Source organism: Acartia tonsa, chromosome 7 (genome assembly GCF_053477335.1).
Source record: "Acartia tonsa isolate MP-2025a chromosome 7, ASM5347733v1, whole genome shotgun sequence".
NCBI classification, from domain to species: domain Eukaryota; kingdom Metazoa; phylum Arthropoda; class Copepoda; order Calanoida; family Acartiidae; genus Acartia; species Acartia tonsa.
In genome coordinates, this window is record NC_137266.1 from 24,284,270 (window position 1) to 24,312,189 (window position 27,920).

The 27,920-nt window shown below is 32.6% G+C and overlaps 1 protein-coding gene across 4 annotated transcripts in view; it reads left to right on the forward strand.

Annotated features, from left to right (window-relative positions):
• LOC145325121 (delayed-rectifier potassium channel regulatory subunit KCNS2-like) overlaps positions 1-27,920 on the forward strand; it is a 94,745-nt gene that overhangs the window by 6,237 nt on the left and 60,588 nt on the right. For all 4 annotated transcript variants that reach the window (XM_080167969.1, XM_080167973.1, XM_080167970.1 and 1 more), the window contains 6 exons: positions 5,784-5,862; positions 6,368-6,429; positions 7,942-8,002; positions 11,154-11,231; positions 15,675-15,691; positions 18,916-19,037. In XM_080167969.1, the coding sequence (XP_080024095.1) occupies positions 5,784-5,862; positions 6,368-6,429; positions 7,942-8,002; positions 11,154-11,231; positions 15,675-15,691; positions 18,916-19,037 (419 nt within the window). The remainder of the gene's footprint in view (positions 1-5,783; positions 5,863-6,367; positions 6,430-7,941; positions 8,003-11,153; positions 11,232-15,674; positions 15,692-18,915; positions 19,038-27,920) is intronic.

Consider the following 27,920-nt stretch of genomic DNA (forward strand, 5'->3'; position numbering starts at 1 on the left):
ATCTGAACAAATTATTACAACAGAGTAAATTTCCCTTTTTCCTTATATGTTCACTCTCATAAACGCTTTTAAAACAATTGTTATTGTGTAACACTTTAAAAATATGCGAAACCAAAGTCACACCTTCAATCGGCGTAACTGTAAGGGCTGAGGGTATAAGACAATTCTTATATAAAAGTAACAAGATCTGTTTATATTTTCGTGTATGTACCGAAAGATCGCGCCAACCGCTAAACCGATATAGTTCTCCTTCACAGTATAGCTTTTCTGTAGATGTTCATACCCTTTTGTGGGAGGGTACCATCAATCTTCAAAGATAAATCAGCCATTGAAAAAAAAACCAGTTTCGTTACTTTATCTTCTCAAAAGTGGATGGTCTACCCCGAACCCACTTTTATATCTCTTTTATTTGAATTATGACTTTGTTTGTTAATAAATGTTGGGAGAAAGTAAGATATTAATTTGACAGGCATTGCCCTGTCCCTCCCTGATGTATACATGTAATAACTTACAGAATTTAAAAATTATTTATATCAATGAGTGCAATATCGGGAATGGTCCCTTTCGTGGCAGCGCCTCTTAAGGGGCGATTCCACGTATTTTTGATAGGTTAATTTAGGTCAGGTAAGGTTATATTGGGTTAAGTGATTTCCCCACAGGGTTAAACAATTGGCCCCGCAGGGTAAGAGCCCCCCGCAGGGGCTAGAAATAGGAGAAAAGCTACTGTGAAAAAAAAACGAAGATTCGCCCCTTAAGGAGCGTTGCCACGAAAGGAACTATACCCCAATAATCTTTTATTTATGCTCAAGTGGGGAATCCACTTCACAATTACCCGATTACCCGATAGATTACATTTTCTAGAAATCCCCTCACCACTGAGCACCTACTCTATAAATATCAATGTCTGTCCGTCTTATAAATACCTGCCTTGTAATTACTCAAATAATGCATACCTTAATAGTTGGTATGTCTTTCTGACCAAATGACTAACAAAGATATTTTACTAGTTTTTTGCAATGTTTTTATTTTTTTCTATAATCACGTTTGAAGTTTTGATATGTTAAACTTAAATAATTGTATTTTGCACTGAATTTCTATTTATAGTTAGTGACCTACTATCATTTCATCAAGTTTTTTCACCTTCAAATTGGTTATGTGCAAAATAAATATAAACAAGGATGACAACATCCGTAAAAGCGAAGCTCTAAACGGTAGGAAAAAGGGCATTAACACTTGTATAGTGTCAGAACTGAATAATCATATTATAATTGTTTAAAAGTCGAAGCAAAACGGTAAGTACATTTGTTGAAAAATTGCTTGATTCAGGTTAATGTTTAAGGACAGACTTACATTTTTAGGACTTGATTATAGAGTTGCTTCGCTTAAAATATTGTACTTTGTTGTTCCAGGAATCAGTATACCAAAAATCAGATTAATCAAATAATTAGATCATATAAAAATTTGTTGTTAAAAAAGGGAAAAAAAATCAACATGTTGAAAATGGACGTACGGACATTCTGGTAATGATTATAGAGTTGCTTCGCTTTCTAAATTGTACCCAAGTACTACAGTGATCACCATGCAAAATTTGAAATTATTAGAACAATTCTAACGTGCCTAAATTAATTGAAAAAGCTATCCGTCACGGACGGACCGACGTAAGGACCGACCCTAATTATAGAAAAGCTTCGCTTTTAAAATCAGAATATTTGGAGAAAAAGTTAAAGCTAAGCTTCCATAATTCCTTATTTTGAAGTATTCTAAGGGATAAGTCAATATACTTACCCACTGTTGATAAACAAAATTACTCCTTCTGTAGATTAAAATTAATGGATTAAAAGGTTTGGACACTTCTAGTTTAGAAGCAACTAACCAAAAGAAGGTATCCAAGGTTTATGAATCAAAGTATAAGTACGGGGTTATAAGACTTTGTGTACTAGTGTAATTTACAGACCAATGTCCTCTCCCTCCAAATTTTCGTATATCATGACCCTAAATATTTTGAATGTAAACGCTTTCAAGAATAAAGAAACATGTCCATCCAATGACCTCTAACCAAGGTGCAGTATTATTTCATATAAAAACAGTTCCTTCAAATTATATTTTATATAATCACACATTCGATAATTATAATTGTATGAAAAATAAGTTTTATGAATTGACATTTTATCACTTGATACTGAATCCTTACCAGGTTGCTAAGGACCAAACAGGAACTCAGTCTTGTTGTCTGTTCCAGGTTGAAGTGACACAATAATATATAATAATAATAATTGTAAAAACTGAGGCAAAAACTGATCCTTAGGCCTTACAATAGATGTACAAGATTAGAGAGTTTTCATATCTTTTAGAAAATATTCATACTCTCAAAGAGTTTCATATTCGCAAAAAAGACTAATAATAGTGAAACTGTCGCGCTATATTCAGGAATTAAATGCTTAAGTGATGTTTAAAGGACCAGGCTGTGACCAGAAATTAAAAGAAAATAGCGCTTCCATTAGTAGTAGAAGAGGTCATGGGTTCGAATCCCGCGGTCTGAATTGGCTCAAAAATAAAAACTTTAAAATAATTTAAAAGCATTGTTTACAGTTGGAGGAATGTTTTGGCCTTTAACACTAACAATTCTTTACCTTTTACTAAGACATTGAAAAAAGTAGCTTTGGTGTTTAGATCTTGATTTTTCTCTTTTCTCTAACTCTATTGTCCCTACCTTCCTATCTTTTCTGTCCTTCCTATACTTGACTTATATTTTGTATAGTAAAGTTATATAAAGAAAATAGATAGATAGTTAGTATCAGCGAAGCTTTTCTATATTTAAGAATTTTTTCTTCATACATAAAAGTCATACACTTAAAACTCAATGGTTGGTTAAAATTATAGTACCAATGTTTAGGGTATAACTACTCTACAATTTAATCTAATATCAATTTGTTTATTGCATAAAATCTTCGTTTTAATGTATGTTCTAATCCTTTTTATGATAGAAAGATATGATATAAGATTCCTCTCCTCCTTCTTTTCTTATTGGTGTGCTTGTCTAATCTGTTCTCTACACATGATTTATTATGACTATATTGCATTTCTTTCTGCAACCCCTCCCCCCTACACCATCATACCTACTCCATTCTATAAACTTAACAAAATACTATCCCCTTTGCCCTTTTATTTCATAACTTTATTTATTGTTTCTCCCCTTTATATATTAAAGCCACAACAACAGATATGACTCCAACCTATTAAACCCTCTCTCTCTCTCTCTTGTTGAGAAGTCAGACATATAATTTTTAACTTTTAATGACTATAAAACCTATCTTAAACCATTTTTACATAATTGTTATGCCTTTGTAAAAAAAAAAATGTTTAGTATAAATCGAATTTAAGAAAAGCTAAATATTGTCTTTTTCAAGTCTACAGAACCTTTAGAACCAAAAATATTGCTTTGAAAGTGAAACTTTTAAACACTTGAAGGAAATACCAAATTTGTTGATCAAACAATTGAAATTCTTAAAATGCGCTGCATTACTTTTTACCATTATTTGACTCTAAAAATATTTGGACTTATAAATTAAGTAAAAATTAATGGTCAAATGAATAAGAAAAATTTATAATAAAATATGAAAATTCAACATTTTTAAAAGCTATAACATTTTTGATTCCTAAGATAGGTTTTGTCAGTCCTTACAAGATATATTTAAAGTTGTTTGTAAATATCATCAAATAATAATAATTGTCAACAACTTCTGTTAGATTTTTAAAGATGAAAATGATTCTAAATTATATTTCTAAAACTAAAGATTAATAGAGTTTTAATGTGCTTCTACGGGGCAATACCCAATATTAAAAATATAAGGATAACAACATCCATAAAAGCAAAAATCTGAAAAACACACATCAACAAGTATATAGAGTTTAACAAAGCGTTTAATATTCAACATAATTTAGAATTTGTACAAAAATCCGTGAACATATATCCTAAAATAGCCTAAATACTGGATGCTTAATACGGACATACGTGCAAACTTACATTTTAAGACTAAATTAATATCAGAGATATGCTGCGCTTATATCTGTATTCCTAATAACCCTAGGAATCAACCGTAAAAATATTTTTTTTTATAAGCTAAAAATCATTATGCGCAAAACAAATTTTCGATATTGATTAACAAGATTGAAATTGATAGGACACCTCATCCAATCAACAAACTAATAAAGTCAAAATTTAGGTAATTATCTAAAACGTTTTAATGTTTGACTTCATTGTTCTTGTTATTGATTTTTTTTAGGAGAAGCTGCGCTATTTTTAAATTCAAGGTTAAATAATATTATACAACAAACATTAACAAATAAACATGGAAGAAAAACAAATAAAAATGAGGAAAATTGCACCCATAGTTAGCCTAACAGCCCAGCGGGCCAGTTCTCTTTGATGAATAAGGATATTATTGCATTTCTAGAGTTTACCCCATAGGCTATCTTAGCACGGACAAATATTCATAACTAATTCTTGAAATTATTTCAAAATTGTAGATTTACCTGATTTTTATTTTACTTTAAATCTGGTTTGTTATATAAGCCCATAAAAATAAATTTATATAAAAAAGTCTAAATAACTGGAACTATTTTCGATTTACATAATAAAAATATAACTTTCCTTTTATGCCTTATGTAGCCACTCACACATCATTTGTGATTCTTTCTTTAAAATTAGATCTGGCCTCCCTCCCCCCTCCCCAACCCCTATTATAAATCCTTATACTAAAGTAACAGGATGTTTGTCTGTGTGTCTGTCTGTGTGTACCGAAGGATCTCGCTAACCGCTGAACCGATCGGGTTCTCCTTAACAGGGTAGCTACTCATAGGTCCCGGGAAGGTTTATAACTATTTTGGGGGAGGGTACCACCACCCTCTCAGGAGAAATCGCCCCTAGAAAAAAATTACCCCTCCCGAAAAAGAGACTTGAACGAAACATAAACCAATTATTTCTGTAATTAGATATTTTAAATAAAAAAAAACATTCAAAGTGCCACTAGAGGCCTCTAGGGGCGTAGCCGCTAGTATTAGATATAGCACTACGGCTGACCAGAGACAAATTTCCTTTCATCTTTTCAAAAGTAAAAATTTTGGCAGAAAGTTGCATTGAATTACAGATTCTTAGCAGCGCAGCTATTATTTAATCAAAATATTTTTGTCCATCTGTTCAGAATTACGTTGTTGAGCACTAATAACCGAAACCCCCTTATTTTTAAATTAAATGGGAAATAAGGGAAGGGGTAGTTTTTCGTTTATTTATTACTCTAGGTCATGTTAGGTACCTGATATTTGGTAGTAAGCAGCCCCGCAGGGTTTGGACACCCCGCAGTGGTTATGTAATTTCAATTTCTTGAAAAATAAGAAAGGGTGTTATGATTGAAGAACAGGTACTTTGTGTGATGGCATCGAATTTTTTTTTTTAATTCTGAGATTCCTAGTTTGCCTCAAACAATTTCTGTCTGCATGTCTGTCTGGCACTAAATTTTGTCTTGACTAATCATCAATTCATATTAAGTCCTCATTTGAATGTCTTACTTTGATATTTTGTAGGAATGGTTGTATATTATACGTGGATATTATGAAAGGAAAAATTGTAGTCACTGCAACTCTTTTATTAGTCATTTCGTTCATCCAGTAGGAGGAGAAGAGAATTGGGTGAAGAGGTGGATTTATCGTCATTGTAGCCCGCAGCGAGTCTCACTTTCATGAAAATCTGGTGTAAGATCCAAGTAATAATATATCCATTTTTGTAGGAGAAAGTTGAGGAGATGTATCATCTATTGGTCAACATAACACAAGAACTATCAAGAATTAAAATCATACTCAAGAAAAGTAAGTTTTATTTTACAACATTTTGGAGGCATGGACCTAGGGGCTCAAGAGAGGTTAGGAAGGCCTGAAAATAGTATAAAACTTTTCCAAGACTTAAATCCAACAAGGATGACAACATCCATAAAAGCGAAGCTCAGAAACGGTAGGACATACGGACATTAACATTTGTGTCAGAACAGAAAAATCAGAATATAAATGTATAAGAGTCGAAGCAAAATTGTAAGTAAATTTGTTGAAAGACTACTTGACACAGAATAATGTTTATGGACATTATTATTATATAATCATATTATATTATGGACAATGGAACTACTCGGGAATCACCATGCAAAGTTTGAAATTGATAGGACAATTCTAACACGCCTAAATCAACGAAAAAAGCTATCCGTTCCAGACATTTGGACTGACGTACGGATGAACGGACCGACCATAATTATAGAAAAGCTTCGCTTTTAAAAAATATATAGCCTAAAACCAATTAATATTATTATTGTGTTTATTTTAGAAGAAACGAGTGAAGAAGTAAACGGGGGCGGGCTTCACAATTATGAAAATATTATACAAAATGTAAGTATCTAGTTTTATGGCATTTCATCTAAACTTTAATATTAACATAGGATCTAAGTTTCCTAATGAGAAAAATATGAACCTAACTTTTATTTTGTCATCACCAATTGAAATGTAAGAAATACAGTGAAGTAAAATGGAAAATAAGGTGTTTATTGTGTTTGTTAAAAGCGAAGCTTTTCTATAATTAGGGTCGGTCCGTCCGTCCGTACGTCCGTCCGTCCGAGATAGTTAGCTTTTATTCGTTAATTTAGGCATGTTAAAATTGTCCTATCGATTTCAAACTTTGCATGGTGATTCCTGTAGTAGTAAGGTACGACTTGGAAAGCGTAGCAACTCTATATTCGTTATCAGAATGTCCGTACGTCCATTTTAAACATGTTGATTTTTGTACTTTTTTAATAACAGTTTTTTATGTGATAAAATCATCCGATCGATCTGATTTTTTGATTACTGATTCCTATTACAATAAGGTACAATATTATGAGCGAAGCATCTCTATAATTAAGTATTAAAAATGTCAGTATGTCCTTAAACAGAATTCAGAACACTCAACAAAAGTTAATGTTCGTCTGTCATATCGTTTCAGAGCTTCGCTTTTATGGATGTTGTCATCCTTGTTTTTTACTTTAGGTTAGTTATGGGCATGGTGGTTATAGGCAATGCAGGGATAGGGTCCCCTTCAGAGTTAAGGCATGGGAAAGAACTAAATACCTTTCCTTATTAGCAATTTATTTTATAAATGAAGGGTTCTGTACTTAAACGGCGGCACAATATAGGAAAGCACAGATAACTTTATTTTTCCATTTACCTATTCTCTTACATTCATTTAATTGATATAAATCTAACCACTTTACAATAAGGATAAATGCAAAAATCAAATTATCAATCACATGTAAATTAACCACTGTTCTGATTGATGTGTAAATTTACTTTTTTAATAATTATTTCATAAAATGCATTTGATTGGTTTTTATGGAAATTATTTTTAAGCAATTTATCACAATTATGGTATTTGGAATATATTATTTATTTACGCAATTAAACGTATTAAAGATTTTATATTTTATAAAAGTTCTAGCGGCTGCGACTCTAGTTTATAGGGGATCTGTTGTTAATTGAGTATAGAATGGGCAGAAAAATAGCTGAAATCCATCCCTTAAAAAATTAGAACTCAATCAGTCCAGTATTTATAGAGATCTTTAGACAAAAAATAACCTTACTGCTTTATATAATATAATTATATTAGGAAGATTGTTTAATCTGCTAGTGTCCTATCCATTCTTCAATCTTTCTTTTAAATTATTTTTTATTAAATCGACTGAATCATTTTTCTATTGTAATGAATTTAAACTTTCTTCCACTTTGCTATTATTTAACATGTAATATTTTTTTCTATACGGTTTAAATTTGCTTCATTGGCGATTACAGTCTCGCTATGAGTGGGCAAATCTATTAATTCGCATATCCACGTACAACGAGAAATATGAATAATGTTATCCTTTATTTCAGGAACTTATTGCCAATAATATTTCTATAAATTTGATGGACAAATCTCCAGAAAAGACTACAGGTAAGGTTCAAGTTTTGGAAGCTACTATAATATAAATCTGTATGTCGCATCGTATTATAGACAGTTTTCTACGGATTTTAAAATAAAATTGGGGCAAAATAACTGGTTTAAATTATATGATTTTTATTTTAATATTCGCAGAAAATTGTCTTTAATTCGATGCTTACATGATTTTCAGTGTCGCTGAGAACCGGTTCTAATCCAGCGGATATCAATTGGTTTAGAAGCAATACTGCAAAGACTTGTGTTCGATATGCGAATCAAATTTCTCTGTACATAATGATGACAAATACAAATTCAATCTGAATGGAGATATTTCGAATAATTTGGTAAATCCTCTAGAATCGTCTATTGGACCATGATTATGCCTCCCCATTTTTTTTTGCTTTCGGTTAAAAGCTTTAAAGGAAACAAGAATTGTAAGCTTTTTATCCTTAATTTACTCAAGCATATTGACTATCACATTTTTAACATATTATAAAGAAGGGGAGAGGGTTGATAAATGGGTACTTCTAAAGCAGATTGGTTGTTATTGCTAAATAATTTGAATTTAAATAGGATTACCATAAACATACATAGAATCGGTGTACCTGCCTGCTTGCAGCCTGCCAGGGCAAACCAGCTAATAATCAGTGGCATGAATATGCTTTCTAAAAAAACTTTAATTAGAAATTTTTGTCTAATAAGGACCGAATAGGAACATTTAATCATTTTAAAATATGACTAGCTTGCTATTCATTTAATATGTCTTATTGAAGCCATATAAGCAAAAGTCATTAATATCTTAATGTAATGTAATAATCAAATGTAGCAGGGGCGTCCAAGCTTTTTATTTTGGGGGGGGTAAAATTTTTTTAAGGGGGGGGGTAATTCGGTTTCGGGGGGGGTAAAATGGCGCGCGAAGCGCGCCGCAAATTTTTTTTACCCCCCCCCCAAAATTTTTACTCCGGGGGTAAAATTTGCTTGGGGGGGGTAATTACCCCCCCTGAAATCTGTTGGCAGGGGTAAAATTTGTCTACTCCCCTCAAAATTTACCCCCGGGGCAACCCCAAATTCGTTTGGGGGGGGGGGGTAATCGCCCCATTACCCCCCCCCCCTCCCCTTGGACGCCTATGAAATGTAGTGACCATTAAAACTTTTGGGGAACAGACTGTATATTATAATTCAAATGTATTTAATATCATGAGGGAACTTTTGCAACTCTGTTTTACATAATGTTTTTTTCTTCCATATATCTTTCCTTGATAATATCTATATGTTTGTCTATGTCCGTGTGTCTGTTTGTGAAATTCAAATTTGAATTGCATCAAATCATTTTCAATATTACATAAATTTAAATATAAGGAAAATTTATATTTGAAAATAAAAACGTTAAAAATATATCATAGAAGACAAGGATATTTGTGTTTTAATTAGCACAATAATTAAAATCTAACGAAATAGATCCTTAAAGAAAAGTAACAGCATGTCTGTGAGTCTATCTGTTTGTACCGAAGGATCTTGTTAACCACTAAACCATTGCTACCGTTTAAGAAAAATACTAATCGATTATATGTTATAAGAGCTCATAAGCGAGTAGCTAAGACAACAAAATAAAAAAAAAGAAACCAGCAGGAAAAGGAAGTAAATCCAGATCAATCAAGTGTCTTCTTTATGTCGACAAATTACATCATTTCGCTAGTGTATCAATAACATCAACCCACTACCCACTCTATTATAAATTTCAGTTTCTTTTGGTTTGGTTAAGACACCTCAGGAAGGGAAGGGATATGTATAATCCGGTTCTCTTATTCGTTTGATTATAACTTGTGTAGTCTTTTAATAAGTCTAGATTAAACTAACTTTTCCATTAAGAAGTTTATTTTATAAAATAATTGATTTTGTTCATCATAATGTACATGCATTTTACGTCAATTGTCTTATCCCTTCGGATGGAAAACATATAATTCCAAATTTAAAATGAGATGGGGGGAAGGGTTAAGATAATTGTGGGTCACTGATCCACTTGAAATATATTTTGCCTTCAATTCTTTACAAAACATGGAGGAAGTTTGAAAAGATTGAACAAAACTTAAACACATGCAGAACAAATAAACTAGGCTTCTGTCATATCCAGGAAGGTACTTTCCCTCAAGGTGCCTATGGAGCACCGAAACCTTCCTTTTTTTTTTTTGATTTTAAAAGAGGTGAGGTAGGTAGTTTTTTTTCTCAGTGTCTGTATAAGAAAGGTAGGGGGGTTGGTGGTCTTTTTTTAAAATAGACACTTTGAGGAAAACCGCACAAGGGATGTTTAATCTGTAATAAAAATGTATTGCCTTTTTTGCTAACAATTATTATATTGCAATGATTATCAGCATAAGTTTTAGATATGTTTATGTTTAGATTTTTCCTTTGGGAAGGGTGAAGGTATAACTAATCTTACTTTAGAAAAACTAGGGGCTGTGCCACAGCATCTAGAGGCTTAGTATTCAAGTGCATAGTTGGGGGTGGGGGGGGGGGGGGTGTAAATAGCATAAAACGACCACAAAGCTTAAACCTTGAAACAAATTAGCATAAAAATAAAATTGATAACTCAATTGGTTCAGCGGTTGGCGAGATATCAACGGACAAACAAACAAAAAAACTACCACTTTTTAAAATAAAATATCCTTTCCTCCAAAATCACTTGAATGTTCTTAAGACATAAATTTTCTGGATTAAATGTGTTTTATATTCCTTTTAATCTTCTTCCGATCATATTCAAGTATATTGGAAGCATAGCTTCCATATAACTTGTTTCACATTAATCTTAAACGTATGACTTGTTAATTAAGTTTGATTCGACTATAACAAGTACGATTATACTATAATCTATAAGTACGGCGATAAGCATAACCTTTTTTAATAGTCTAAAACTAGACAATATACTGTTTTACTGTACTATAGCTAAAATAAGGCTATTGCTTCTCAGTTTTGAAAACCTTCAGTCAGCAAATATCATTGCTACTCATCCTTGTTTTTTTTGGGGGGCGGGGGTAGTATAATTTTCTGTCACCACTCCCCCCCCCCCTTATAATACAGAGCTAGGGGCGTAGCAACTAGTTTAGTTCTAAGTAATATAACCTTATCGCTATTGTCTCGCTTATTATGAATATATTTGTCTTTGTTTCAGACAAGAGCAATCTGTTTGATGATACTAAATCTGAATTAAGTACAACCTATCTTGATATTCCTAAAGAGCCAAATTCAGGTACATCAGTTTCTTGTAAAATAAACACATAATAATGTACTTTGTATTGTACAATATAATGGTTGGTTGGTTGTATGAAAAAAATATTTTGCTTAACAGATATTTAGAGTTCCCATAAACTAAAAATTGAAAAATATTGCCTGTCTTTAAATACATTGGTCTTTTTACATTTATTTTCACAACTTAACATAATATTGTGTCTTTCCATTTCTTATTAGGTTATCTTAGTTACAAGGAATTATGCATCTGAATAAAATGTATTTTACAACAACTCTTGTCAAAGTTAATGCGTTATCGAGGAAAAATTTACCGTTTTTTCAGTATGACTTCGACACTGATCAATATCAACTAGATTTGAAACGGTTCTCAATATTACAGACAATTTTCCACGAATATTAAAATAAAATCATAAAAATAACATAACTGGTTTTAATCGTAAAATTTTCCCTTTTAATACCCGCGGAAAGCTGTCTATAATAAGATTACATAAATAAATAGTAAAATCATTTCTAGAAATAAGCTGTAATTAGTTTTATATAAATAAATTAATTAACAGTAAAAACGTTTTCAAAATAAAATATTTGACATATACATAATCCCTTTTACCTGGCGTTTGCTGATATAAATGATATAAAATTACTGGTAATGTAATCTCCAATCTACTGGCATAATTATGTAAAGCAGAACTCATATTTCCTCCTTCCGCTTTTAGTAGCAAAGCTACATTCCATTTCTCCTGAGCTTTTTGTCAGTATGTCTGCTTCACTTCTTAAATCTTTTTTATCCTCATTTAGTGTATTTTTACTTTTTAAAACCATTCTCTTCTAGCGGCATTATCGTTAATTTGTTAATATAAAGATATAATAATTTATTTTGTTTTCTCTGTATTGATACAGTGTTTCTGTCCATTTTATGAAAAATAATATTTAAATGGTCTTAGCTTCTGAATAAATTATGCTACTATTAGTCAAGCTAATTTTTTAAATATAAAAGTCACGCTACATTTGACATAATTAGTCTGATCCTATATTATAAAGTAGTAAGGTTTGTTTAAGATCTGTAAAATTACTGGTCCGAATTGGTTGTAATTTTTTATTTTTATTATTTTCCTGATCTCCTCTGCCCACCACTAGAGGCTAGGGGTGAAGCAACTTGGCTGGATACAAACAAATAACTTTTCCTCAAGACAAATTTTACAAAGTAACCAAACTATAAATTGTATCATAAAAAGCAGATGTCATTCTCTTTACAACTTGATAAAAATATGAAAACTAAAGTTTAGAGGGGGCATAAAAACTATGAATTTTGATTTTATGGATGGTCAAGTTTGTAGGGATAGATTAAAAGAACATAAATAAACTTTTAACCTTTAAAATTAACATATTTTTTCTTAAGACAATTGTTGTAATGTTTGAATTTAGTAGAAGATTAATTTATCTTCCATTGTAATATCACTGTATTCCTGTAAGGGTAGTGAAGGGTAGTGTAGGATATGTTTATGAACCATTTTCAAATCTACATTCTTATACCAGAGTAGCCATTTTAAATTCGAAGATTTTTTTCAGATTTTTTAGGGGATTAATTTTTTTTCTAGAATATTAAACTAGATTTCTTTTCCTAAATATTTCTTTAAAATAAAATAAAAATATACTTTGAAGGATTTTAAGAAAAACTGAAATAATTTAAAGTTGTGTAGTTACACTATAATCAGGGCATGCAATTTAACAGTCCTTAAGCGACAATTTTTATTGGATAGTAAAATTATAAATTCTTTTAATTTCCCCCAAATATTGTTATAAAAATATTGCTATACAGTCGACATATAGACATATTTTTATTTGGCTTGTTTGAAATACGACTACCCTGTAAAATGACTTGATCTACTTTGGAGTATGTACACTGGAGTAAAAAGGGGAACAAATTATGCAGACCTTTCAAAGTTGGGTGATTGAAAATATGTTTTCTCTTATATTTCTATATAATAAAATTTGATTATATACAATTTCTGCCTTTCATATATCAATAATACAAAATACTACGACGTCTAGCAGTACATCTGAAGCTAAAAATCTCACAAATCACCTAACCAAAAGGGTTGTGTTTGTTAGGGAAAAAAATTGCCTGCAACCCAACCTGTTTTTTATTTGCAGTTTTTAAAAAGTGTGCAATGTTGTACATATAAAATATATTCAATTAATTAGTTAGGTTTAATTGGTTAAAGTCTAATGGCGACAAGTAGTCCATAGTTGTAAGTTTAAGAAAACATTGATATAAGAAAATGTTTAAAGTTGAGTAATTTAATTCCACCCTCCCGACTTTCAAACAGATATTCAAATTCATCCTGTTTTTGCTTTTTCTGTGAGATAAAAACATGCTTACACACACACTACTACACCAAATCTTTTTCAAATCTATTGGTTTTCAAAACAAATATTATACATCAAAATTTTAGGTGAAAATGAAAATCTTTAAAAATAAACTGTATTTATATTTTTTGTAAAGTAAAGAAAAGTTCTCAGTTCAGACTGACAAACATCATTCTTCTTTGTATTACTGACATAAAAACTTTAAATATGACCTCATATAATGCTTTGGTTTCAGCTATTTCATTTTTAATAGCTGTTTGTTTGAAATTGTGATTTTTTCATTTAAAGTCGAATTGAAAGTGTACTTAGATCATTGAAAAGGAAATTTCTCGAAGATCACAGACCCCTCCTTTTGTATCAAATTAAATTTAATATAAGTTGGGGGGGGGGGGGGGGTTGCGTGTTTGTTTTTTACTGAAGAGAAGGTTGGGTTAGGTCATGTTTGTTACGGGGTAACACCATAGGTTTAGGCCCCAGAGGAGTTAGGCACTAAACAAAATTGAACCTCCCCTCCTTATTTTCTATTTCTTGATAAACAAAAGGTTGGGGGCTACTGTACTCGCTAGGCACTTTGATGGAAATCACCAAAAAATCAATTTGCATGAAAACGTGGTTACAAGGTCAAATTGTAACATGTATACAAGAAATACCAATTTATATTATTACTATGCCTTAAAGTTTGTAAGGCATACACGGAAATGAGTATGTTATATCGGAAACCTTTTATTTTTTCCCCACATACACATATTACATGTATGTAATAGGATTTTAGGATTTTGTTATGTTCAAATACAAAAAACTGACTAAAGAAAGACTCTCACAAAATCTTGTTGTATTAAGCTGCCACCAAAGAAAAAAATACAATTTAAGGTATCTTGAAGTAAAAACTTTAGTGCAAGAGTTAATCTACTATGCAAGGTTGATCGTGACCTCAAAACCTTTGTTTATACCCTTCAAGATACGGTTTTTGAGGCAATGTAATGCTTAGTTAATGGTTAGGTTTCTTTATTTTAACATGAACAAATCTAGAGGTTCTCTAATTTATATCAGTGTATATAACAAACAGTAATTGTAAGCTTAAAGGTGAATCCACTTGGAGTAAGTTGCTGTAGATAAGACATTGTAGGGTTATATTATATAAAAAAATTGACTTTAACCTAAATTCTTTTGAAATATGTAACTGTCTTTTTTATTGATATGAGTTATGTATCTCTTATTTATTAAGTTTTTTTCTTACACAAAAAGGTATGATTCCTTTTTAGCTTTCAGCTACCTTTCCCACCCTCCCCTAGAGGCTAGGAGCTTAGCAGATAATTTATTCATAAAATGCAATATTACACAATGCATCTAAAAAATGTAAAGAAAAAAATATTAATGATGAAGACATGATAAATAAATATAGTTTCCTGAAGCAAATCTACCATTGTTAACATAATTATGGGCACAGTAATTTATGGAGATTGCTCTATGCAATATCACAGTTTCACAATGCTAATAATTCATCATAGATTTTATTAAGTTGTTGTGTTTATTAATGTATTGTCTAAGACTTTCTTACTTTTAAAATTAAATTGTTTTTTTTAGCTTTTCTAGGATCCTATATGTACCTCCTTAGCAATTGGATCCTAGTTTGTTTTCTTTTAAAATTTGGACATAATTATTTTTTTAGAGGTTCCAAAATCTTACAAATTTTCATTGAATTTGTGAGACATTGCTGCTTGCAATTTTGAGAAAAATTATACAATTTATCAAAAATGCAAATAACCAAATATAATTTTTATTTCATCAAAACATGGTAATAAAAGGCCTATAAATAATTAAAAACAATCTATTAATTTGAGAACTTTTCATATTTGCAGCTATATTAAATACGTCGAAAACGTTTATCAATAATATACAAAGTTCTTTTTTTTGTATTGAGTCTGTGTCTCTTATCTGTGTATCTATGGTGCATAATCTATAATGTCTATTCTTCCTATTGTTATTTCTTTTGTGGCTTATATACAGTGTACCAAATATATAATATACATGCTATAGATGTAATATAATTAAATATTTGTTTTTTTCCCATGTCTAGCCTGCACTGGAAACAAGGTAAGTTATTCTTAGTGCTTTTCCTTAAAGTACACGTCGTGCACTTTCACCCCCCCGCATATTTTTTTTAAATCAAAAATAATGGGGACTTGTGGTAGTTTTTTATGCCTAGTCACTGCGGGGATACCCAGTACCCAATATAAACTAAGAACCCAAATTTAAGTAATAAAAAAAAACATTTTCTTATTTAATTCAATGTACAGTGGGAGGGTGGGGGGGGGGGTGTGCTTGACCAGGCATTTTAAGGGAAATCACTAGATCTTTTTCTTATTTATCAAGTCAGAAAATTTTTTATGTCGCGAAAACGTAGTTGAGTTTTAATTTTGGCTAATACAGCCAAATATAGTAACTACTGCTGCTATGAAAATAAATTTAATAGAAACGTGTGATTCATAAATACAAAGTAAGATTGCCGAAAGTGAGTTAATTAAGTTCAAAAGTTGGTTGTCTGTAATAATAATATTATCAGCTCGAGCGCATAGGCCTTTCCGTTTTTAGTGTTAATCTGCCCTTAGTTTTAATAAAGATTGATTGATTCTTGTACTTGAGTGAAGACAGACTGTTGTCATTCAAAAAGATTTATACATTCAAACTTGTTTCTTGCAGGGGGTATTTAGGATCGGAGGTAACTTCAGTTTTAGTACACTCTCTCTGTAAATATAACAACTACTATTATTACACCACCCCCTGAAATGTATTTACCCCCCGCAAGTAACAAGTTTGGATGAAATAATTTTTTAAGCCGCAGACTCCAAAAAAATTAATACGTTAATATTTATCATAGTCACTTTACAATTTTAGCAATCTTAGAAAATCTAATATTTTGTACATTATATTTTTTGCTTTTTATTATGTTTAAATTTGAGTCAGCTTGACCTTACAATAGAGTTTGACTATTAATTAACTTTTGTAAAATACAACTATACAAATCATCATTAACTTTTAAATTTCAATAATAGTTTTTAATTGCACATTTTTTTAAGTTAATACTTATATTATTTTCAATTTAATCAAAGATCTGAAGATTTATTTGTTTTTCAAATTGAATAAGTCAGGATAGGCTTTTCATCTTAATTTAGAGTACACCAATCTAAATAAGTATCGTTGCAATATTTTGTATCTTTTTCTGTAAGGGGAAATATTCTGAAAACCAAAAACTGATAGTAGTGCAGCTATTATATACCTTGGATAGTACGTCTGTCCTATGTATGCGAAGGTAGTAAACATATTTACTGCAAACTGCAAAAGTCTTGCATTTTCCACTGTAAAACTGTATAGCATTAAGCTTTTCTTTTTAAATCGTAAATATTCTATTATTGGTTGTTTAGATACGGTTCCTATGGGCTAAATTGTCAACAACAAAAAAACTTTTTGGGGGCTAAAATTTTATTTTTTCTAACCTTAAATCATTGAATGTCATATTTCTACTCTAATTTGGCAGATTAATTTTCCCTGTTTGTGAATGTGTAGTGTATAGTTGAGTGTACTGATGAGGGTTAAATCAGTTTTTCCTTTCTTATTTAGATTGATAAAGACAGAACTACTAGAATAGATATACTTATTATACTTAGAGTGTTCATATATTCATACCAAGTTTAAATAACAAAATAATTCCTTTTTTCATTGTTATTTGATTTTTATTTAAAAAGCATTTTATCCATTTGCTGCATAGAAATGGTTTTTTTTATGATTTCTAAGCGTGCTAAGACAAATAAGCTGTCATTGAGCTATAACCAAATAATAAAATTATAAAATATGTTGATGGGTCAATTGTTTGAAGTTCATGCGTTTATCTAAATTATCACAAAATTGGAAGTTTTGTAAGAATGTAGGCACTAGTGAAAGAAATAAAAGAAAACATTATTATAAGATAAATAAGTAACAAATTAATGTAAATTTGAAGATTAATTTGTACTTTATTTCTTTGTTGTAGTCTACTATCAAATTCAAAGCCTTCTTTGAATTTTTTCTTACAATTACTAAAATTACAAAACATAATTTTCTGTATTAAACAAGTTTATAAAGAAATTTATAAAACATTAATTTTGTATCTTTTAATGTTTTGTCAAATGTATTACTAAGGTCAAGCTGACTATAATTTATCCCATTGTTTGTTTGAATTTATGGTCTAAAATTAAACAGCATGCAGAGAGCAGAAACAAAAAGGTTCCAGGCCATTAATTTGATTCAGCTTTAATACTACTGGTGGTCAGAATTACACTTTTACCTCCTTTGGTTCATTACAAATTAAATCTCATTTTAAAAAGACTAGACGTACTTAAAAAGATTTTAATAGATTTTTGCAACTTTGAATTTTTTTAAAATTAAAATCCAAATTGACTAATTTTTAAAATGTTTTATGCTGTGAAATTTGCTTATAAGAGTGAAAGTAAATGAGTCCTATCTCTGTAAACAAGTTTGAAAAGATGCTGTACGTATTGGTGCAAAAAATGGGGACAATTTTTAAATTGATTTGACGGGGCTGTTTATTTACGTCACAAGTGAGGGGAAAGAAAAGGGAAGGAGGAAAGAAACCCCCTAGAAAAGAGATGGGGGTATGACGTCACACGCCAAAACAATTTGAAATTTGTCCCCATTTTTTGCACCAATATGTACAGCATCGTTTGAAAATTACCATAGGATTGACTCTAACCATGTTTTATTATGATTAAGGCATTAAATGCAGCTTTTAACGATCCTCTTAATGTGCAATTTTGTATTCTAAATTATGTTGAATATTGTCCTCATGGTTGATATGTGTTGTTAGTAGCACAGCTACTCTTATAATTATTGTCGTTTGTCCATCCGTTTTTAAAGTAATTTTTTGAAGATTGTAATAGTTTGGCATAATATGGTACTAAAAGGTAATACAAAAATTAACGTTTGCTGCCCGTAAGCTTTACAGCCACGCTTCTGCGGCGTATGGAGGCGTCAGCTGAGTGTGTGGGTCTATACTGCTGAGTTTTGCTATGACTTTTAATGACTGATTCGTCTACAATACCGTCCATACAGCTGAAGGTTACATACTGAGGCTTATTGGGTGGCTTAGAATAATGCGCGGCTGACTGATGGCTGAAATAAATTTTTAAGTGTCTTGTCCTTGTTTTTTTCAAATACATGGTTAATTTAGCTGGGTTAGTTCAATTGTTTAATAGAGTACCTACTCTATTCTTAATTATGATACAACATCTTTAGATGAAATAACATCACATATTTATTTGTAGGGTGAGGAAATTCCTAAATATTATGTGTCCGGTGAGGCGACCCTGCACCCCCCATCCCCGTTCCTCATAGTGGCCAACAAAGTGCTCAAAGGACCCGTCATCCTAAATGTTGGCGGTAAAAAGTAAGTAATATATTTTTTTCCAAATCAAAATTCTGTTGTGGTTTTATGCAGGAAATGGGATGAATTATCTAGACTAAATTTCACTTTCAGCTTTCGCATTATTTGTAAAACTTGAATTTTTTGTGTATCATAAACATTAATTATACATTTCCATAAATGTTTTTTTTCATTAAGCTAAATGGTTTTGCAGTTTCAATGATCTTAATGAACAAAATTATCTTTTACAGAATAGAACTTATTAAACTCTTGTAATGATTGGAAGATTTTTTATTTCTTTCTTCTCCACTAAAATAAAACTATGGCCAAACCGTGTAAAATTATCTTTTTATACAAACGTTTTATCTTTATTTACTAAGTATATTTGCGATTACTTTTATTTAATGAAATCTTCCAATTTTTAACATGTACAAAACGGCCTGCTTAATTGCTTCAAGATCCATGTCAGATCTATATAGGAAATAAATGTCTATAAACGAGCTCAAGTTTTCCAAGGAATATATGATTAAAACTCATAGTGCACCAATAATCCATAATAAACTCTCATTGCCCAGAACGATAAGACCCATTATTTTACTTTATTAAAAATAAATTCATTTTTTTCATTTCATGTTGCTATTTACCTTATATTGATGTATTTAATTTCTAATCATAAAAAAGAAAATTTAAATTTATAATATGATAAATTTAAGAAAACTATGTTTTAAAAGAATTCGATTGTGGCGACATTTTGTGTGTTCAAATATTAAACTAAAATTGTAATCATCATCATTAACCCTTTGGTGATGGTAATGTAAAGAAAAAAATATAATTGTAAAAAATCTTTTAAAAATCATTTAAATTATTAAATATTTACTTTCTTTTATATAGTAATGCCGGGTGAGGAAAATAGATTTATTGAGAAATAGATATGCATATAGAAAACTAGCCAATAGGGAGATAATTATATCGAGCCAACTCTAGTATTTAAATACCCGTGGGTAACTGCCATAAAAAAATGTTTAATATAATATTTTATATTTTCTTTATTTTTGTATGTAAAATTGGTACAAGTTGATTAAGTAAGAATGAGAAATTGGGTGGATGCATTTTTCTTGATTAACTTCTATTTTCTTTTTTTAATAAGAGTTCTTTTTTACATTTTTACATTTACTTAGTTGCCTTTTAAATTTATCTCAAAAACAATTCTGTATTGTTTCTTTTTATATTTCTAAACCAACGAATTACATCTACGTATTTTAGAATGGTCTCGAAAATGCTTGAACCTACAAGTTTAAATATTTTAGGGTGGATTAGTATTAGTTGAGCATGTTTTTAGCTATTTTTACAGGCTATTGTTCAAAAGAAATACATCCCTTTCCCCACTTAAGAGATAGAGAAAGAAAAATTCTGTTACCATTATGACATTTGATTTTTTAAACTAAACTTTTACTCGTGAGAAATGAAAATATTTTAAAAAAAGGTTTACTTTTTAAAGAATTTAGTATGAACTTATACCCCCAGATGAACGCAGCTTACACCCTAGCAAGTATGAATATAATAGGCATTAAAACTGGTCGTATCCAGGGATATTTCAGCTCATCGTAAAATATATAATACAGCCTAAATGGCGCACTAAAAACTTGATAAAAGAGAAGAGTAGGATATCAGAGATGAGAGGCAATTTTAGGTTCCGATATTCTACAGTATATATTATGTACTTGTACATATTTTTTTCCCTTCTTATTTTACAAGTTTCTTTCAAATGGTTAATTACTAAATACTAAAATTTTAAAAAGTAATATCTTTTAAATTCTAATTTAGTAATTAGTTGTTCTTGTACTTTTTGAACTTAAGTACATTCTTAAAATGAATCAATTAAAAGGGAGATAAAGACAATTTCATGATTTCATGAATTTACTTGTCAGGTCTAAACATCCTTATTTTAGAGTAGCTGTACTGCTAACAGTAAGCAGTAAATAATAAGGATAACAAGGATGACAACATCCATAAAAGCGAAGCACTGAAACGGTAGGACAAACGGACATGAGTCAGAAAAAATATATATAAGAGTCGAAGCAAAATTATGAGTAAATTTGTTGAAAAATTTCTTGATACAGGATAATGTTTATGGAAATACTCACATTTTTAGGACTTGATTATAAAGTTGCTTCGCTTATAACATTATACTTTGTTGCCCCAGGAATCAATATACTAAAAATCAGATCAATCGGATGATAAATCACATAAAAATTTGTTGTTAAAAAAGTAAAAAATTAACATGTTTAAAACGGACGTACGGACATTCTGGAAATGATTATAGAGTTGCTACGCTTTCTAATTCATAACTAACTACTAAAGGAATCACCATGCAAAATTTTAAATCGATATGATAATTATAACATGACTAAATTAACAAAAAAAGGTATCCGTCTGTGACGGGCGTACGGACGGACCGACCCTAATTATAGAAAAGCTTCGCTTTTAAAAACTGTTTTATGTGTACATAATACTCTAAAGACAGGAGGGAAAACACTAAAAAATATATACAGTCTTTTGCCGACATCCTTACCCCCCCTTCTTACATTTTTTGTGACATTTCTTAATACATATTTCTCAAAACTATTTTTTCCCATCTATAGGACGTAATCAACTTATTCATAAGCAATAGAGGTATTGTACACAAAATATCTTTTAATCTAAATGGAGTAATTTTCTGACACTAAAGGTTGCCCCACGTGTGTGTGTGGTGTAGTTTGTGTGTCTGGTGTGTGCGTTTGTGTGTGTCTGTGTAGTGGGTTTATAATTCTGTGGGGGTTTTGTGTTTGTATGTGTATGTGCATTTGAAAAATTGTTTTTAATAAAACAGAAACTCACTTAAATGCATTTAAAATTGCAACTTTACAGTCTCAAAAGCTATTTTTTAACATTCATAGCATGTTACATAAAGCTTAGATTATCTCATTTTATAAACTAACAACTTGGTGACTTATTTGACTTATGTGCGCTGTTCATACAAAAAGATTTCTTCGCATCAAAGTAATTTTACAGAATACAGGCCACCAATACATTTAACTGTGTTTTTAAATCTGTTATCACAAAAAAATATGAATATACAATTGATAAAGTTTGTTTAAATTTTGGATGTGTACATTATTGTTTTTTGTAAGCATTTTCACATATTATACACCATATTATTTTATATAGCAAGCATCATAGTATAATAGTTTTCTTGGCGTGGTGTAATGTCACGTTTATTGTAAAAAAAAAGTTTGATGGAATTATCATCTTATGATAGGTTGATAATCAACCACTTCAATTAATCCATTTTTATTTATTGTATGTTAATCTGTACACAAAAAATACTGGAACTTTGCAATTACTCAATTTTTTTTTTTGGGGGGGGGGATGGATGGGATATCACCTATTCCCCTATCTCATCTATATTATTGGGTGTATAAGAATATTTATATCACCGATTATATTATGAAAAATCTTAAGTTTTAAGTTCTTTAGAAGAGAAAACAAACAAAAAATAACTAAAGGGCCTCGTTAATAAAAATTGTAACCAATTGGAAAAAAACAATTATTCTATCGTACAAAATTCTGATCATACAATAAATATATAATGTCCCGGAGATAAAAAATGTTCTGCCAATAAATTAAATTACTGAGACGGAGGGGGGAACGAGGTAAAGACTTGATAAAAAGGAATTACCCACGGATAGGGATTAATTATCTACAGAAAAAAGATAAGGACAATTTTTTCCATGTACAGTATCAATAAAAACCTTTTTAGCTTACACATGGACGCAAGAACATGCTATTTTTATAGAGCATCAAGACTCGAAAAACAAAATTGTTGAAAGTTCTAATTCTTAAAGAGCAAATTTTGTGATGCATTATACTGGCAATTTAGCTTCTTAATCCAATATGTTTTAGCTTTTGTTTTAATTAATGCATTTTTGTTCTTTGTAGTTTTACGTAAAGGAATGTTTTTAATATATTTGATAAAGAAAGATATTTGTATTATAGTCAGCTTTCCGCAGGTATTAAAATGAAATATTATAAGATTAAAACCAGTTTTTTTAGATATTCATGGAAAATTGTCTGTAATGCGATGCTACACATGATTTTTCAATATGGCTTAGAACCGGTTCTAAACCAGCGGATATAAACCGGTTTGGAAGACATTCTGGAAAAATATGCAAATTAATTAAATTGTTCTTATATTACTAAATAATCATCAGTAGACAGACATACTTACTTTATATAAAGAAAATCTTTGCCTTTAATACTTTTGGAGGAATTGAGATGGTTTTGGATTCGAGATAATTGCGCAGTTGGTATTTTATGTAAACTATTCACTCTGAACCAAACAATTGCTGTGGAAATATACCTTTAAGTAACAAGTGGACCATCAATCCCCTCCCCACCTCCTGATTTAAAATATATAAATAAGGGGGTGTCAGATATAAGTTATTATGTAACAAATCTAGCTCGCATAGGTTAATGCTTTTCGGGTATAGTCCTTTCCATGACATCGCTCCATATGGGGCGATGATTTTAATTGATCGCCTCTTATGACATGGGGCGATGTAATGGCTCCTTGAAAGGAGCGATTTAATAGCCCCTTATAACAAGAGGCGATGTTATGACTCCTTAAAAGGAGCGATTTAATAGCCCCTTGCCCTAAGAGGCGATTAAATGATCCTTTATCGCTCCTTTATCGCCCCTTCTAAAGAGGAGATGATATGTCCTCTTATCCCAAGGGGCTATTTAATTAAATATCGCCTCTTCATGGCCCCTTCACTATTATATATATCTTAGTCCCTTGATGGCCCCTACATCGCTCCTACATCGCCCCTTCATCGCTCCTCCATCGCTCCTTCTCCAAATTTATATTACATTGTACTTTGATGGCCCCTACATCGCCCCTCCATCGCTCCTACATCACCCCTTCATCGCTCCTTCTTCAAATTTATATTACATTGTACTTTGATGGCCCCTACATCGCCCCTCCATCGCTCCTACATCGCCCCTTCATCGCTCCTTCTTCAAATTTATATTACATTGTACTGTGATGGCCCCTACATCGCTCCTACATCGCTCCTTCATCGCTCCTACATCGCCCCTTCTCCAAATTTATATTACATTGCAACTTGATGGCCCCTACATCGCTCCTACATCGCTCCTCCATCGCCCCTTCATCGCTCCTTCTCCAAATTTATATAACATTGCAACTTGATGGCCCCTACATCGCTGCTACATCGCTCCTCCATCGCTCCTCCATCGCTCCTACATCGCCCCTTCATCGCTCCTTCCACAAATTTATATTACATTGTACTTTGATGGCCCCTACATCTCTCCTCCATCGCTCCTCTATCGCCCCATCGCCCCTTAATAGCCCCTTACCTTAATTTATATAAAAAAGCCCCTACATAGCCTCTCCATCGCCCCTTAATAGCTCCTTACCTTAATTTTTATAACATAGCCCCTACATAGCCTCTCCATCGCCCCTTAATAGCCCCTTATCTTAATTTATATAACAAAGCCCCTACATAGCCTCTCCATCGCCCCTAATAGCCCCTTACCTTTATTTATATAACAAAGCTCCTACATAGCCTCTCCATTGCCCCTTAATAGTCCCTTACCTTAATTTATATAACATAGCTCCTACATAGCCTCTCCATCGCCCCTTAAAAGCCCATTACCTTAATTTATATAACATAGCCCCTACATAGCCTCTCCATCGCCCCTTACCTTAATTTATATAACATAGCCCCTACATAGCCTCTCCATCGCCCCTTACCTTAATTTATATAACATAGCCCCTACATCGCCCCTCCATCGCTCCTACATCGCCCCTTCATCGCTCCTTCTTCAAATTTATATTAAATTGTACTGTGATGGCCCCTACATCGCTCCTACATTGCTCCTTCATTGCTCCTACATCGCCCCTTCATCGCTCCTTCTCCAAATTTATATTACATTGCAACTTGATGGCCCCTACATCGCTCCTACATAGCTCCTCCATCGCTCCTCCATCGCTCCTTCATCGCTCCTACATCGCCCCTTCATCGCTCCTTCTCCAAATTTATATTACATTGCAACTTGATGGCCCCTACATCGCTCCTCCATCGCCCCTTAATAGCCCCTTACCTTAATTTATATAACAAAGCTCCTATATGGCCTCTCTATCGCCCCTTAATAGCCACTTAATTTAATTATATAACATTGCCCCTACATAGCCTCTCCATCGCCCCTTAATAGCCCCTTACCTAAATTTATATAACAAAGCTCCTATATAGCCTCTCCATCGCCCCTTAATAGCCCCTTACCTTAATTATGTAACATAGCCCCTACATAGCCTCTCAATCGCCCCTTAATAGCCTCTTACCTTAATTTATATAACATAGCCCCTATATAGCCTCTCCATCGCCCCTTAATAGCCCCTTACCCTAATCTATATAACATAGCCCCTACAAAGCCTCTTCATCGCCCCTTAATAGCCCCTTACCTTAATCTATATAACAAAGCTCCTACCTAGCCTCTCAATCGCCCCATAATAGCCTCTTACCTTAATTATGTAACATAGCCCCTACATAGCCTCTCCATCGCCCCTAAATAGCCCCTTACCCTAATTTATATAACATAGCCCCTACATAGCCTCTCCATCGCCCCTTAATAGCTCCTTACCTTAATTTATATAACATAGCCCCTACATAGCCTCTCCATCGCCCCTTAATAGCCCCTTACCTTAATTTATATAACATAGCCCTACATAGCCTCTCCATCGCCCCTTAATAGCCCCTTACCTTAATTTATATAGCATAGCCCCTACATAGCCTCTCCATCGCCCCTTAATAGCCTCTTACCTTAATTTATATAATCCTTACCTTAATATATATAACATAGCCCCTACATAGCCTCTCCATCGCCCCTAAATAGCCCCTTACCCTAATTTATATAACATAGCCCCTACATAGCCTCTCCATCGCCCCTTAATAGCCCCTTACCCTAATTTATATAACATAGCCCCTACATAGCCTCTCCATCGCCCCTTAATAGCTCCTTACCTTAATTTATATAACATAGCCCCTACATAGCCTCTCCATCGCCCCTTAATAGCCCCTTACCTTAATTTATATAACATAGCCCTACATAGCCTCTCCATCGCCCCTTAATAGCCCCTTACCTTAATTTATATAGCATAGCCCCTACATAGCCTCTCCATCGCCCCTTAATAGCCTCTTACCTTAATTTATATAATCCTTACCTTAATATATATAACATAGCCCCTACATAGCCTCTCCATCGCCCCTGAATAGCCCCTTACCCTAATTTATATAACATAGCCCCTACATAGCCTCTCTATCGCCCCTTACCTTAATTTATATAACATAGCCCCTACATCGCCCCTCCATCGCTCCTACATCGCCCCTTCATCGCTCCTTCTTCAAATTTATATTAAATTGTACTGTGATGGCCCCTACATCGCTCCTACATCGCTCCTTCATTGCTCCTACATCGCCCCTTCATCGCTCCTTCTCCAAATTTATATTACATTGCAACTTGATGGCCCCTACATCGCTCCTACATAGCTCCTCCATCGCTCCTCCATCGCTCCTCCATCGCTCCTTCATCGCTCCTACATCGCCCCTTCATCGCTCCTTCTCCAAATTTATATTACATTGCAACTTGATGGCCCCTACATCGCTCCTCCATCGCCCCTTAATAGCCCCTTACCTTAATTTATATAACAAAGCTCCTATATGGCCTCTCTATCGCCCCTTAATAGCCACTTAATTTAATTATATAACATTGCCCCTACATAGCCTCTCCATCGCCCCTTAATAGCCCCTTACCTAAATTTATATAACAAAGCTCCTATATAGCCTCTCCATCGCCCCTTAATAGCCCCTTACCTTAATTATGTAACATAGCCCCTACATAGCCTCTCAATCGCCCCTTAATAGCCTCTTACCTTAATTTATATAACATAGCCCCTATATAGCCTCTCCATCGCCCCTTAATAGCCCCTTACCCTAATCTATATAACATAGCCCCTACAAAGCCTCTCCATCGCCCCTTAATAGCCCCTTACCTTAATCTATATAACAAAGCTCCTACATAGCCTCTCCATCGCCCCATAATAGCCTCTTACCTTAATTATGTAACATAGCCCCTACATAGCCTCTCCATCGCCCCTGAATAGCCCCTTACCCTAATTTATATAACATAGCCCCTACATAGCCTCTCCATCGCCCCTTAATAGCTCCTTACCTTAATTTATATAACATAGCCCCTACATAGCCTCTCCATCGCCCCTTAATAGCCCCTTACCTTAATTTATATAACATAGCCCTACATAGCCTCTCCATCGCCCCTTAATAGCCCCTTACCTTAATTTATATAGCATAGCCCCTACATAGCCTCTCCATCGCCCCTTAATAGCCTCTTACCTTAATTTATATAATCCTTACCTTAATATATATAACATAGCCCCTACATAGCCTCTCCATCGCCCCTAAATAGCCCCTTACCCTAATTTATATAACATAGCCCCTACATAGCCTCTCCATCGCCCCTTAATAGCCCCTTACCCTAATTTATATAACATAGCCCCTACATAGCCTCTCCATCGCCCCTTAATAGCTCCTTACCTTAATTTATATAACATAGCCCCTACATAGCCTCTCCATCGCCCCTTAATAGCCCCTTACCTTAATTTATATAACATAGCCCTACATAGCCTCTCCATCGCCCCTTAATAGCCCCTTACCTTAATTTATATAGCATAGCCCCTACATAGCCTCTCCATCGCCCCTTAATAGCCTCTTACCTTAATTTATATAATCCTTACCTTAATATATATAACATAGCCCCTACATAGCCTCTCCATCG